The 15,974-nt window shown below is 45.0% G+C and overlaps 1 protein-coding gene across 1 annotated transcript; it reads right to left on the reverse strand.

The window, feature by feature from the left end:
• Positions 1-323: 323 nt before the first annotated feature.
• LOC114693787 (39S ribosomal protein L30, mitochondrial-like) lies at positions 324-833 on the reverse strand. Its single transcript, XM_037202309.1, has one exon. It carries the CDS (start codon positions 804-806, stop codon positions 324-326), a length of 483 nt encoding a protein of 160 aa, XP_037058204.1. The 5' UTR covers positions 807-833.
• Positions 834-15,974: the final 15,141 nt, after the last annotated feature.

Here is a 15,974-nt window from a genome sequence, read left to right on the forward strand (position 1 = left end):
CTCCATGTCATGATTTGGGGGCTGGTGATCTGAGAAAGTTTAACACACACACACACACACACACACACACACACAGAGAGAGAGAGAGAGAGAGAGAGAGAGAGAGAGAGAGAGAGGACTTTAAGAGAGAGAGAGAGAGAGAGAGAGAGAGAGAGAGAGAGGACTTTAAAAGAGAGAGAGAACTTTAAAGGAGAGAGCTAAAAAATCAGCCTCTCTTATTGAAAATGGGATCTTTTTTGGGGGGGGGGGCGGGATTGGAATTCACTTTAATGAGAACCATTTCCTCAGTAACTGTGATTTGTTGTAATCTCAGCTGTGTGGCATCAGGACTTTGTTTCCTGTTCCACAGGCTTCAGATGCCATTGCACTACCAGCTCCCCAGTGCTCTTGAGGCATGTGCTGGATGTGGTCCCTTCTGTGGGAAGTCCTTGTGGCAGCTTCAGGGGCTGGATGCGTATCAAGTGTTTAACCATTTTCAACTTTGCCTTCACCGAGGGGATGTTCTTGTGAATTTGAGGGGTATGTGCCTTCTGAAGTCCAAGCATCTTGATTGTATCTTTTTCCCAGCATGGACACCTTTTTGTACTTTTTATTCTTGTAACAATGTGCAGTTTATGAGGGTGCTGGGGGTTCCCACTGTATTTTTCATGATCTTCAGGTCTAGGCTGAAACACTTTACCTGGAATCCTTGATCTGGTAAATTTGTGACGAATCCAATCTGTACCAATGAGAGATTCCACACCTTTTTTCACAGTCTGCAGTCTGCCTGGAGGCCTCAGAAATACTGAGCACAAAATGCCAGCCATAAGTATAGTAATTCTCTTTAGAAGCCACGACCGCTCTGTCCAGGCTGAACGTCGAAAATGGGATCTTTAATGGAGTCCCAACATTTCTTTTACAGTGTAAGAGGACAATTCTTCCTTCCTTTAATGACTGAATCATTGAGCCTGATGCCCCAGGCTGGAACAGGAGGTGATGCTGAGGAAGCCAAGTGCCTGGACCTCGTCTCTGTTCTGGCAAAGGAGTTAGGAAAGTGAGGCAAAGAGGATTCTTGATTCCAGGACTAACTTCCCAGAGAGGGAAGGTTGTGCTGTCCAGTTAAGAGGAAGGCTCAGGCGCGGGGGGTGGGGGTGGGTGGGGGGTGTTCCCACATGGAATTACACAAGAAACTGTTCAAAATTAGTCCTCAACACTTGGGGTGGACCCACAAGAGGAAAGAAAAGGGAACAGCGCACTCAAGAAAAGGGGCCCAGCTTGAGCCTTCAGAAGCCCTGGGTACTACGGAGGGGCTCGGGTGGCCTGCATCTTCTGTAGCAGACACAGAACATGGCTCAGCTGAGAGAAGACAGGCTAGAGGGACCCACGGCAAAGAGGAGGTGGAATGCAGGATGTAAGGATGATTCAGAGTGGTCCACAGTGCTGGCAAGAGGTGGTAGGCCTGAGTTAACAGAGGCAGACCACCATATCCTGATCAAATGGGAAAAAAATGAAATCCCATAAAATACCTTAGAGGCAGAGCTGAGCAACAGAGGCCCCATCAAACCACAAACAGCACCTAGGGGACTTCGAGGGACTCTGGCTACAGAGTTTTAGGAGCAGATAGCTCACCCCAGGCACCTGAATGCTCATGGGAGAGAAAAAAATTCTAATATTATTCAAATAAATTTACATTAAAAATTTCAAAGTACAGGGAGCTGTGGAGACAGCTCGGTGGCTAAGAGTACTTGCTCTGCAAGCAAGAGGGTCCTGAGTTCAAATCCCAGCACTCAGGTAAAAAGCTGGGCATGGCTTCAGAAGCCTATAACCCCAGTATGTGGGGATAGGGACAGGGCAGTTCCCAAGAGCTCACAGCTTAAATTGTGAGCTTTTGGTTTATCGAGAGACCTATTCTCAAGGTGATAAGATGAAAATTGATGGAGGAAGACACTGATCATCTTGCTCTGACCTCTACCCGTGTGTGCATGGCAACACATACCCACATACTTATGGACACACACACACACACACACACACACACACACACACACACACACACACAGAATTTCAAAGTACAAACAAAACAGTAAAGATTTATCTGGACACACTGAAAGATTTATCTGGCACACCAAAAACCAAAGGCTTTTGCCGGTCAGAACCCACCAAGAGAGCGGAACTGAAAATCCCGATTTTCCACTCCTGTGCACTGCTGAAGAGTACCGTGCGCCACCAGCCCCATCCTTGACCATCTGTAGCTGCTTGTTGACATTACTGCAGGATAACCACTCTGGTCCAAAAATATTCAAGCCATAAACTCCGACTGGTGCCATACCGGGGACGGCCCTAGGGACTGAAAGTAGCAAATCCATTTGAAGAAGTCAAGTTTATCTTGGACAGCCATGTGTTTACACAAATATGGTTTCAAGGTCAGTGACAGAGCAGAGTGCACAACTGGGCACATAGTGACAGGCGCTGGAGAGGGAAGTACGAGCGAAGCAAAAGCAGGATGACAGGAAGAACAGAGGCAGGAAGAGTTCGGATGCCAGGGCTGCTGGGTGGATTTTAAAATTATCGCAATCATTGTGGTTAAAGAACTAAGAGACAAGCATCAAGTGGCAGAGACATTTTTAGAAGAATCAAACATCGAGAAGTGAAGTTTACTGTAACAGAAAATGAAGGCAAAACAAACATGAGTGGAGGCTGGCCACAGGCAGACAACCAGAGAACGAGGGTCAGGTCACCAGACTTGGCGGGACACGACGCATGCATGCAGAGAGTCAGCGTATACAGGAGAGACACGACAGTCCGTGAGAGTGAGCTGGCGGATGGCTCAGCTGGTGACGGCCTGAGTTCCGTCCCCAGATTCCGTTGTGGAAGGAGAGAATGGACTCCTGAAGTTGTCCTCTGCCTTCCATGAGTGGACCAACCCCTTCCACAAACACACACACACACACACACACACACACACATCACATCACATCACATACACACAAACACACCACACACACACATCACATCTCACACACACATCACACACACATCACATCACACACACATCACATCACACACACATGCACACAAGTATATAAATAATTCTTCAAAAAGATTCATGGGAGTGGGAAACATAGGTATTAGTAGGGATCTAGAAGAGAAAGATCAGATGGTAGAAGTCTTTGTTTTTATTTTGCTTGCATATGTATGTGCTGTGCATGCATTTGAATGGGCCCACATGTGTGCAGGTGCCAATGAGTGTGTGTGAGGGAGGTTGTTGGATGTCTTCTTTGAATGAGCCTAATTTGATGAGGCAGGGTCTCTCACTGAACCTGGCACTTACCGATCAGGTTGGTCTGACTAGCCAGCTTGTCTCAGGATCCACTGTCTCTATCTCCCAAGCACTGAGATTACAGGCTGGCACCAGCATACAAGACTTTTATGTGAATTCTTGGGACCTGAATTCTGTTCTTTGATGCTTGTATGAGAGTTCTGTCCATGGAGCACCTGGCAGAGACTTTTAAAACAGAAATACTAGCCAACAGTATGACTTATAGGAGTCCGTATGCCCAAGAAACCAAATAGATTTCAAGTAGGGAAGAAAAGAATTTACATCCTCGTCCCCATCATAAAACAAATGAGCAGCACAGATGTTGCTGCTGAGGAAGAGGATACAGGCAGCGAGGAGACAGCATCATCAGAGGAAGAGTGCTTTGCTCAAACACTGACTTCTCAATAATGGCAATGAGGCTATGGTTGAGGCTCAGGTAATAGGATGCTTGCCTACCGAGCAGAAGGCCCTGAGTTTAATCCCCAATACCACATAAACTGATCACAGCTGCACATACCTGTAAACCTAGCACTTAGGGGACTGAGGCAGGAGGATCAGGAGTTCAAAGTCAGCCTCAGCCACATCATCAGTTTTAGGCTGGCTGGGACCACAAGAGACCTTGTCTCAAATAAAACAAAATAGAAATGGAAAGACAAGGAACCATGAGAGCACAATGGAAAAATCTGCTGTCTTGCAGATCCTGGTAGAAGAAATTCCAAATGACGTCATTCTGAAGGACAAGAAAGGGGGGAACACTCAAGAACAATCAGGAAGGTTGGGAAGGACGTGCCTTGCTAGCTCAAGGACTCAAGCGGCAGAACTCACATAAAAAGAGGAGGAGGAGCAGGAGGAGCAGGAGGAGCAGGAGGCGAGGTTAATCCAAGCATAACAGGGAGGATCTGTAGTCTACTGCTGGCAAGGTGGACCGGTGAATCCCTAGGACCTGCCGGACAGCCAGCCTAGCCTACCTGATGAGCTTCAGACTAGTGAGGGACCTTGTCTCAAAAATGAAAGGTGGGTGGTGTCTGAGGAGTATCACCTAAGGCTGTCCCTCTGGCCTCTGCATGCGCGCGCGCGCGCGCGCGCGCACACACACACACACACGCACACGCGCACACACACGCACACACACACAAAGAAAAAGTAAGACTGAAAGTAGGTACATTATTCCATATATTGCCAGACTGAAAAGATAATAAAATAAAATGAATGGCATAATGCCAATGTCTTGGAAAACATGGACTGTATAAACTCAGCACAAGGTTTGCAAATCTTATAATGATACCAAAAAAAAAAAAAGTCAAGTCATTCATGGTGGGAAATACAAGGACTATCATGTAATGCTATCATTCTTTTAAGGAGCAAAGTGTTTGAATAGCACATAAGAGAAGGGATGCCAGGCAGTGGTGGTGCACGCCTTTAATCCCAGCACTCAGGAGGCAGAGGCAGGCAGATCTCTGTGAGTTCAAGGCCAGCCTGGGCTACCAAGTGAGTTCCAGGAAAGGCGCAAAGCTACACAGAGAAACCCTGTCTCAAAAAACCAAAAAAAAAAAAAAAAGAGAGAGAGAGAAGGGACAACTCTTCAAGATCACATTAAGATACTAAATACATCATGGACAGTAGTAGGTAACATGATTACAGAGGAAATTAATCTATGGACATAGTGACAAAAATCTAAAACAAAAAGTAGGCAAACTAAACCCAGCAATACATAAAGATATGACCAAGCCAGACTACCCTAGGGATACAAAACCAGGTTAATAATAGAAACTGAGGGCTGGAGAGATGGTTCAGCAGTCGAGAGCACTGGCTGTTCTTCCAGAGGACCCGGGTTCAATTCCCAGCACCCACATGGCAGCTCACAACTGTCTGTAACTCTAGTTCCAAGGGGATCCGACACCTTCACCCCAGTACACATAAAATAAATTTAGAAAAATAGAAACTGACTGGAGGTTTTTTTCTTCCATCATATATGTGTACATACATGTAGGAGATTTGACCAAGCTCCCAACATGTCACCTGCCAGTGTGTTTGCTCAGATACAGACACAATGGAAATAACAAGTAGCATATTTTTATTTAAAAATGGGTTCAAAAGGGTCGTAACAATGAAACACAAGCTAACAAAAAAAAAAGCTCTACATGCAATCCATGAACTGCTTTTTTTTTTTTTTTTTTTTTTTTTTTTTTTTTTTTTTTTTTTTTTTTTTTTTTTTTTGTTACAGATCATATGGATCATATTGCATATTTTTTCAAGTCATTTGATTCATTTTGCTCATCCAGTGGCTGTCTAACTGCTGGGTACAGAAAAAAAAAAACAAAAAAAAAAAATACAAAAAGTGGAGTCAGTAACACCAACTGAATGACCCAATTAGCTTAATAATAAAACCCGATCAACATGAGGGAAACTGAAGACCAGAGATACAGAGCACAGTCCTGGAATTCTTACTATAATCAACAGGCGAGTCTGTTCACCACCACTCACTACAGAGAGATCAGAAGTTCAAGGACACCACTGGTGCTACACACAAGATTGATCCAGTCTAAAAGAGAAACAGAGCCATGGCACCAGGCACACACATGGTATACAGACATACATGCAAGCAAAACTTTTATGTATATATGTATATATATGTATATATATACATATATACACATACACACACACACACACACACACACACACACACACACACACACACACAGAGTCAGGCAGGGCAGCACATAAAGCCCCAGCCTTGGATCTGTGTGTATTGAGGGTAAGTATAGACAAGTGGATGCCTGAAGCGCACTGGCCACAGAGCTTTGCAGGATCAATGAACTTTAGGTTCAGCAAGAGATCATCTCTCAAAAGAAATAAAGAGAGGCCAGGGAGATGGCTCAGCTCTTAAAGGGCTTGCTGAGCAAATGTAGGTACTGGGAGTTCGGATCCCCAGAAATCCATTTAAACTCTCCTATAATTTCAGCCTCAGTATGCAGAGATAGGGTATCCCTAGAGCAAGCTGGCTAGCCAGACTTTCTTGGTGAGCTCTGGGTTTGACTGAAAAACCTGCCTCAAGGAATAAGGTAGAAGAGAGATCGAGGATAATTCCTGACATTGAGCTCAGGCTTCCATGTGTTCCTGCAGAATATGCATTCATAACCATGCAAGCATGCTTACATGCAAACATACACTCAAACACATATGAAGAATAGAAAAAAAGATAAAGGTAGAGAGAGCAATTGAGGAAAGACACCCAGCACCCACCTCAGGCTTCCACACACATGTACATATCACACACACACAGACACACAGACACACACACACTCCTTCCTACTCTAAGGGAGTCTTGGTACCAAAATGTTTGAGGACTCTGTCCTGGAGAACTTTGCATACTGTGTGCTCTGGAAGGACAAGACGCCTCAGCAGCATTTTCCCGAATAGCCTGAAACCATGAAGCAATCCAGACACACCCAACAGTAGAAGAGATAATGGAGAGTTAACTGTTGTCACATAGGAAGTGTGAACAGCAGGGACATTAGCAAAGCATACTACAACAGCCCATAGGACACACATGACCCTATCAGGAAATCAGCGAGAATTGAAGCACAAGACAATATATTACATGACTTGAAAGATGCTTGAGTCATGGGTAAAACACAGTCACTGTGGGCCATAGGAAAGCAGTAATCATTACCCTAAAAGTCAAGATAAGGGGGACTTTACAGGAGGGTGAAGGAGAGAAGGGAATAGAAGAGGATACTTCTGAGCAGTCAGAACATTCTGTGTCCAAATAACACATTTGGGGGAGCAGTTTATAATTACTCCTTAAACTGTACATACATTATATCGGTGCTTTTCTGTATGTGTTACACGTGACTCATTTGGCCTTCAAAAATGTATATTCTTCAGGGAAACATGACATTCATTTTTTTTAAAGTCCCATTGACTCTTTAAAGAGTCCCATTTGATCTTACTAATTTGACAATTTACACAAGGCTGGGTGTGGTGACTCACATCTGTGTTCTCAGAACTCACGAGTCTGAGGGTAGCCTGGTCCACATGAGACCTCTGAGATAGCCTCTACACAGCGAGACCCTGTCTCAAAACTATAGCAATGACCAAAAAAGGTAATTTGACAATTGTGGTTGTGGTTCCTCTCGGAAATGTGTGTATTAGTCAGGGCTCCAAGAGAAAAGAAATCACGTATACAACTTTCGAAATTTGGAAAGAGTATAATGCAGAACTATTTATGAAAGTGTGGTTATGATATAAGACAGCCAGAGGCAACAGTAAAATAGCCTAGCTTTGGTAAACTGGCTTACTATTCCCACCCAGAGGCCAGAATTGGCAAGGGGGAAAACGTGAGTGTTAGAAACAGGAGATGTGCCATAGTAGGAGGAGAGTCTAGTTAAGAGCTATGGTGATAGCGGCAGGGTGGAGCCAGCCCATGATGCAGAAGGACGAATTTGATGTATCCCCTCCTTTCCTCTCTCCCTTCTGATCAGCTGTCCGTGTTTTCTGTTGCTGAAGCCAGCCAAAGTTAGACAGCCAGAGATGCTACTCACATGGCTTCCTGGGGACCTACACAGAATGCAGCAGGGTTCAAGGGTACAGAACAGAGCTAGAGAGCTGAGGAGCTGGGAACATGCCTACCTGATCCCAGAACAGTAGCCACCTGCAGGGTTTCTCTTCTACCATAGGAGGGAGAGGGAGAGGAAAAGAGGTGGACGAACACAGGGCCAGGTTAGTCCCGCCCTGCTTCTGGAGCTCATCTCAAGGTCAAGCTGACACTCTTGTGCCTTCTTCCTCTCTCTCCTACTTTTGCCAACATTTCAGTTGGATGTGGCATCCCCCCATTTTGGGCCAGGGTAAAGATGTTTCTGCTTCACTTTTCTCAAGCAGGCATTGCATACGGGCGTGAGAGACAAATAGTCATATGCTTTGCTGAACAGCTGCCCTTGTCCACTGACCAGGTCACAGGGCCAAGAGGCTGACACATACCCACCCACAGGCCCATCCTCCAGATGTAGCTGCAGGGTAATCAACTACTAGTAAGGATCTGGCAGCCCTTCTTGAAATTAGTCAGATGACCTGAGGAAGGGAGCAGAGGGAAGCGTAGCTTCCATGTCTTTGGAACTCTGTCAATCATACTTCATATTTTTAGATGAGGACACCAAAAGCAAACATGTTTTGGAGATGTCTGCCCAAGCTGGCATCATTGGTACATCAACTGGGACCAGACACTCAGCCTCTGATGACTAGACACACTGGAGGAGGATGTCTCTGCTATACATTTACTTATTTACTATGTGTGTATGAGTTTGTGTGTGCGTGAGTATATGTGTGCATGTGTGTGCACTCATGTGTGTGCCTTTGTGTGTGTACATGGGTGTTTCTCTTTCTGTGTGTGTGTGTGTGTGTGTGTGTGCGTGTGCGTGTGCGTGTGCGTGTGCGTGTGTGTGTGTGTGTGTGTGTGTGTGTGTGTTTGCTGAGAACACAGTACTCATGAAGAGGTCAGAGGATAACTTGTGGGAGTTAGTGCTCACCTTCCACCCTGTGGGTTCTGGGGTTTGAACTTGAGTCCTCGGGCTTGACAGCAGGCACCTTACCCATCCAGCCATGTCTCGATCTGACATCTGAGTCTTACCACCGTAACCAGCAGACCTGGAAAACTGCCGTAACACGATGTTACCTGGTGATAAAGATGACTCAGGGGAAGGCCAGGCACATAGTACCAGATGTCCTGTAAATACTAAGGCACTGTGGGGAATAATAAGACATTTGTCATCCCGCTGTCGAACTGGCAAGCTACAGAAGGGAGCTGCTTCTGTCCTGGGATTTTCCAAATCCAAGCCTTCTCCAAAACAATTCCTCAGCATGATGACTACTCCAGCGCACTGAAATGTGTTTGCTAATAAATTTCCTTAGAACTGAAAAATAATTCCATTTTCCTTTTGTAACATTTCCTGTCCATCTCCCCAAAAGAGCTTTCACTGTGGCTTTTATTTTTGGCCACAGTAAAGTCAACGTTAGGGGAGCAATTAAGGGCTCATTTCAATTTGCAACACACCATCAAAATGGACCTGCTGCACCAGAGGGATTTGGGGAGCTGTACTAGGGCATTTGGAAGTGACTCTGCATTTCAGGATCACCACAGCCCATTAGGCTGATCCCTAAGTGGCAAGTGATGAGGCAGAGGAGGAGGAGGGAGGAGGCAAAAATGAACCGAAGAGATGAGAATGAGTCAGCTAAAGGGAAACCGGTTTGTAAAGGTTAATCGCTCTCCTCCAATCTTCTTAACCGTCTGAATATATTAATCACATTTTAGCCTCTTTTATTATCCTTTACAGTTCTAAACTTTTAGACGTTACCAGTTCTCCTGAGCTAGGACCAATGAGATGAAGAACTTTGCCACAAAGCTTTAATGTTGAAAGTTTTTATCCCCTTAGTCGGTAGTTGGTTAAGGCACCTTGATAAGGAGAGAACTAACTTTACATATTAGTGCTTTGCTACAGTGGTCAATGAAGAAAATGAATAGAACATTTTCTTTAGGTTTTCAATGCTGTATATCAAAGAAGAAATGAATCTGGGGGCGGGTGTTCGGTTTAATTCTTAAGTTGGTAGGAAAAGGTATTTTGTGATGGGAGAGCATTGGACACCAAGATCATACAAATCGAGTGGGTGCTTTTAGCTTTCATCTCAGATGAAAACACAATAAACATTTTAAGTATCATGTTCGTTACTTTAAAAGTGGAATATGCTATTGTTAAGATCTAATAAGCTTTAATGACAGTATATAGCTGTGTGACTACGAATTACAGTTCTAGAAAGTTCCTTTATCCCTTTGTCTCGTTCTAGTCAAACTCTTAACCTTATGCCTCCATCAGTTAGCACTTACAGTCACTTTTTAATTTCTTCTCCATGCTAAGTTTGCCTGCTGCTGGACTTCATGGAAGTGAAGTCATGCCATCTGTATTACATCTGGTTTCTTTCACTCAGCACATGTCTAGATTCATCCATGGCTTTGCCTGTCAGTAGTTCTTCCTTTTTCTCACTGTGCATACTCCTTCTATAAATATACACAATGTGTTGGTCTGTGCTATTGATGGGCATATATATATATATATATACATATATATATATATATATGCTATTAAAAATGTAACTGCTAGGAGCATTCTATTTGTTTGTTTTTAGACATGCTCGCACCAGCCTGGACTAGCCTGAAACTTACTAAGTCACTAAGTAGCCTGTCCTCCTGCTTCAGCCTACTGAATGCTGGGATTACATGACTTCACCTCCACAGTAAGCTTACGAACCTTCTCATGCAAACCTTTCTCTGGACATGCACTTGCCTGTCCCCTGGGCATGTACCTAGAGTCACCTGGTAACTCTTCCATTGTCCAGAGAATTGCCAGGCTGTGTTCTTCATTTCCAACTCCACCAGCAATGGATGCTTCTGATGTCTCCACATTCTTGCCAATACTTTTTTTTTTAACCAATTTCTTAAATTAAACACGTGTTAAAGAATGTGAGGTTCTATTCATTGTGCTTTTGATTTGCATTCTCTTAGTGATCGATCAGGTTGAGCATCTTTTCAAGTGTATATTGGCAGTCTGTCCACCTTCTTTGGATGACTAGCTATTCAGATTCTTTGCCCATTTTTTATTGGGCAGTCTTTTGAGTTAAACGGGTCAGGGCTGCTACAAATCATCTTAGCCCCTTTCAGTCAAAAGAAGCAATGAAAATCCAACACACTGGCTTAAGCACACAGGGATTCGGCTGTATCATAGAACCAAAGGAGCCTGGGAGTAGTTCTCGGAGTGGGGAGTGTGTGCCACCAGAACCTGTTTTTTGCCTACTCATCACTTGGCTGTGTTCTTGCTGTGTGTGCGTTTTTCTTGGCCAGGCTGCAACAGCTCCAGCCACTCCAGCCTTGCCACCTTCTCAGGTTCGGCCCGAATAGGAGAGAGCAGTTGTGCCCGCCAGTAGTGCCCACCAGTTGTGCGCCAGTAGTGCTGGCCGATATTGATTCTGACTGTTTACCTAGAGATTCCAACCCAGGGCCCCAGAGGAGTGGGATTTATAGGTCAGGACTGAAACTAAAAAACCCAACGGGATAGAGGAATTTTTCTAGGGAGAAATTAGGTTTACCAAAAGGAAAACGCATGCTGGAGTGTCAAAAACAAGCAACTACCTACCGTGGGCTTCCCAGCTACCAAGATTGGTTTCTGATGGGGTGTGTCATCACGATGCAGTGAGTCAGACCTGGGGAATGTCCTTCAACTACAGCCTGAGCAGAAGACTGAAGTGGCCATATCAGTAAAGCTCCCAGAATGTCAGTGGAATCAGCAAATTCCTCTGATTGACTTCCAGGGGTGGGAGTGAGTACCAACCTTCCCCCCCACACACACACACACCACCACCGATACTCGATTCATATCTACATAGCAGGCCCTTTATTCTTAGAACATGGGAAGGGTGGGAAATGGGCCACCATAGCCCAGAATTTCATGGTGAGAAACTCTTAGGGCAGCGATCTGGCTAACGGGTTTCTAAAGGGTCTGTTTTTGACGCGGGTTACATCTTGACTAAATAGCTTTTGAGGCCGGTGCTGTCTGAGATGGCTTAGGTCTGGTGGTGTGGACTCGTCTGAAAGCTTTAGTTATCCCCTGAAAGGACCTAGATTGGCCTCTCTCCATCTTCATTGCCCTGGACCTGCTTTGCATAAGCAGGAGAAGCCAAGAAAAATTTCTTCATGCACATTTCTCCTCTGCCTCCTTGTTGGTCGGGTTACCTGGGAAGCAGACGGACACCAGGATAGAATTGGAGATCCACGAAATTAAGTGAATTAGTAATATCTGTGAAAGGAAGCAAGTACTAGAAAGGGCAGTTCAGTCTCAGAGGCATGATGGAGGTCTGTGATCGCGGCAGGAAAAGAGGAAGGAAGGCTCGTGGGGGGAGGGGCGTAAAACTTTGGGCTGCGAGAACAGCCATAGAAACATGGAGACAACCTAGCAAAGAGCCCTCACAAAGATTTTTCACTGTGAGAAATGCTTAGGGCAGCGATCTGGCTAATGGGTTTCCAGAGGGGCTGTTTTTGAGACAGGTTACATCTTCACTAAACAGCTTCATTAAGAAAGGAGTCTCAGGCCGGGCGGTGGTGGCGCACGCCTTTAATCCCAGCACTCGGGAGGCAGAGCCAGGTGAATCTCTGTGATTTCGAGGCCAGCCTGGGCTACACAGAGAAACCCTATCTCAAAAAACCAAAAAAAAAAAAAAAAAAAAAAGAAGAAAAGAAAGGAAGGAGTCTCATGCTATATGGCAGTGTTCATCGTGATAGACAGCAGTACCCCATCATCCTCAGCCACTGTTTGAGGCGGCTCCGGAAAAAGTATTACACCCCAGAGGCTAGGTAGATCCAAAAAGTGGGTTTGTCAAAAAGTTGTTTGCACCCCAAGTAACAGGTTCTTTTGTTTGTTTGTCTGTTTTATTTTGAGACAGTTCTATAGTCCAGGTTGGTCTTGAACCCTTTATGTAGCCCAAGCTGGCCTTGAACTCATGATCCGCCTGCTTCAGTCTTCCAAGTGCTACAAACTGTAGATGTGAACCACCTTGCCCAACAGCAGGTTTTCTTGAAACGAGGTGTTCACAGCTCTACAGTGGCCTAACTCCACAACTATCCAAAAGGTCTGCTCTTGCTTATAGTGAAGCTCTCAGAAGGAGACTGGAGGTGCTGTGCTCCACAGAGTTGTCTGGCCACTCCATCAGGCTTCCTTTGTGTGACCTCTCCGTTCTGTGCCTCAGGCCTCTTCGGAAATACTTCCTCAGCCTGCAATGTTTTTTTTGTTTGTTTTGTTTCATTTTTGTTTTTTCTTTTCTTTTTGTTTGTTTTGCTTTTTTTTTTTCCGACTCCTGACCTAGTTTCATTTACACTGCTGTAATTTTTTTTTTCTTTTAATTTTTGGCCAAAAGCAACTTAGAGGACAAAGGCTTTATTTTAGCTCGCAGTTCTTAGGCTCCAGTCTATCATAGCTGAGAGGTCAAGATGGCAAATAGCTAGCTAGTCCCATCACACCTACAGTCAAGACTGTAGAGAGAAATGGACGCATGCATGCTGGCTGCTCAGCTCCTTCTCTCCACTCTCACATAGTCCTGGGCCTGCACCCAGGGATTGGTGCCGCCCACAGTGGGCTGGGTCTTCCACACCAATTCACATAACAAAGACAATCTCTCACAGACATGCCCCCAGGCCCACCCAGCCTATACAGTCCCTCACTGAGACTCTCTTCCTGGGTGACTCCTGACTGTGGCAACTTGACAAAACTAAAATCCTACACCCCAATGGGCTCAGTCTCTCCTTTATGTCTCTGCTCACAATTCCACATCCCCTCCTGGTGTTATTTTTCTCTATTCTATCTGTTTTTAAAAGTGTGTTCTGTGTTTATTACGTGTCCCCTTTGATTACAACTGACTTCAAGTTTATTTGTCTGCTCCTCTACCTCTACAGGCCAGGAGAGTGACCGGCTCATTGCAGACGGCAATAAATATGTATCCAGTAGGAAAAAAGGAAGAACGAAGGGAGGGAGGAGGAGACGAAGGACAGGAGGAGGGAAGTGAGCAGGAAGGAGAAGGGAAAGAGGAGGAAGAACCTGGTGGGGTCACAAAAATCATGCAAAAGTCAGCAGATTCCACTAATCCTTTGTCTTTCTGATGCAAACGTTGCTTCCGAGGTCATCCGTCCCTGAAGGGAACAGTGGAGTTGTGTACTTCAAAATCAGAATTCTAACTTAGAGATAAAAATCGTATTTGTTGACTACTTTCACTTTCATAAGTTTTCACATACGTAACCCTCCCAATACCACTTCACAGTGGGTGATCATCCCTATTTTATGGCAAGGAAATAGGTCTGAAGGTACTTCATGTCCATGAAGGGTGGAATTCGCTGCCAAAACTGACCAATATCAACAAATGAAAATATGACGTCAGTGCTACGTGGGGGGTGGGAGGGTCAAATCCACTCGTCATTTGAGAATACGTGAGAGAGCAATTAAGAGTCACTTTACAGAACCAGGCATGACACACGCCTTTAATACCAATACTTGGGAGGCAGAGGCAGGCAGATCTCTGAGTTTGAGGCCACTCTACAGAGGGAGTTCCAGGACAGCCAGGGCTACACAGAAAAATCCTGTCTTGAGAAAACCAACACCTCCCCCAACAAAAAAGTCATTTTACAGAGGGTGAAATGAGAAATTACTTTTACAGTGCATAGATAGGACGTTCACCATCACAGCTATCCAATCCAAGGAAGATACCATCTTTTATGATGGAGAGTATGTATTTTTTCTTTTTCCAAAGTATGTTAAAGGGGCTAAGGAGATGGCCCCACCAGCTCCTGCACTTACATTAAAAAGCTTGGCACAGCGGCTTTTGTCTGTGGTGCCAGTGCTGAGGAAGCAGAGTCAGGTGACTCTCTGGAGCTCACTGTTCAGACAGCCTAGCTGAATCAGTTCCAGGTTCAGAGAGAGGCCTTGGCTCAAAATTAAGATGGAGAGCTATTGAAGAAGATATCTGACGTCAGTCTCTGGCACACACACACAACACACACACACACACACACACACACACACACACACACACACTATGAAATGAATGTCTGTATCCTGCTGAAATCCATACAGGGAAGATATAAGTTCCAAAGTGATCATGTTGGGTGGGGCTGTGGGAGGTGGTCAGGTTTAGACAAGGTCATGACCCATGATGGGAATCCATGTCCTTACATGAAGAAGAGGAGACACCAGTCCTCTCTCTCCAATGTAATGACACAGCAGAAAAGTGGCCAGGTAAGCGGAAGAACCGTCAAACACTGAACCTGCCAGCACTTGCGATTCTGAGCCTCACAACTGTGAGAAGTACATGTTCATTGTTGAACCTGGTGGTATTTTTGTTAAAGTGGCTAGTGCAGACTAAGACAGAGTCCACGGCATCAGAAACCCCTGTTAAAAGAGTCCCTGTGGGAGCACACCAATTGATAGACAAAAGGATGACAGAATTTTTTTAAGCTCATTGTGAATGTGGAAGTTGGTGGGTGAGTGCCAGCATTTACAAGACCTCAAAAAGCGGCCTAGCAATGTTTGCGTCTAGTTGGGAAGAGAAAGGGGATCAGTGTGAGTGAGAGGGGAGGAGGGGAAGGTCATGGGGTGAATATGATCAAAGTACATTATATACATGTAATGTTATAGTGAGGCATAATTCTACCGTTCTACTTAATTACTATATGCTAATTTAAAAAAAAATCTGTCCATCAATTCTTTTTTCAATTACAAAAGGAAACCCAGCAACTTCATAGTGGAGTCATCTCAGATACCTCCTACCTGGGACTCATAGTCACACCAACATCACATATTCTGCCAAGAAACACCAAGACACAACGGCATCTCTTGTATTTCTGCCAGAAATGAACAACCTGGCTGTCACAGTGGCCCACACTTGAAGTTCCAGTTAGCTGGATGGTTGAGGCAGGAGGACTGCTTGAGTCCAGGAGTTAGGGGACAGCCTGGGCAAGATAGCAAGTCCCTGTTTCTTTTTTGCTTGTTATTTGGTGTGTGTGTGTGTGTGTGTGTGTGTGTGTGTGTGTGTGTGTGTGTTGGATGCATGCTTATGCAGCTGTACTCACCCTTGCCTGTGTAGTGTG

This window comes from Peromyscus leucopus, chromosome 2, assembly GCF_004664715.2.
Source record: "Peromyscus leucopus breed LL Stock chromosome 2, UCI_PerLeu_2.1, whole genome shotgun sequence".
NCBI lineage: Eukaryota > Metazoa > Chordata > Mammalia > Rodentia > Cricetidae > Peromyscus > Peromyscus leucopus.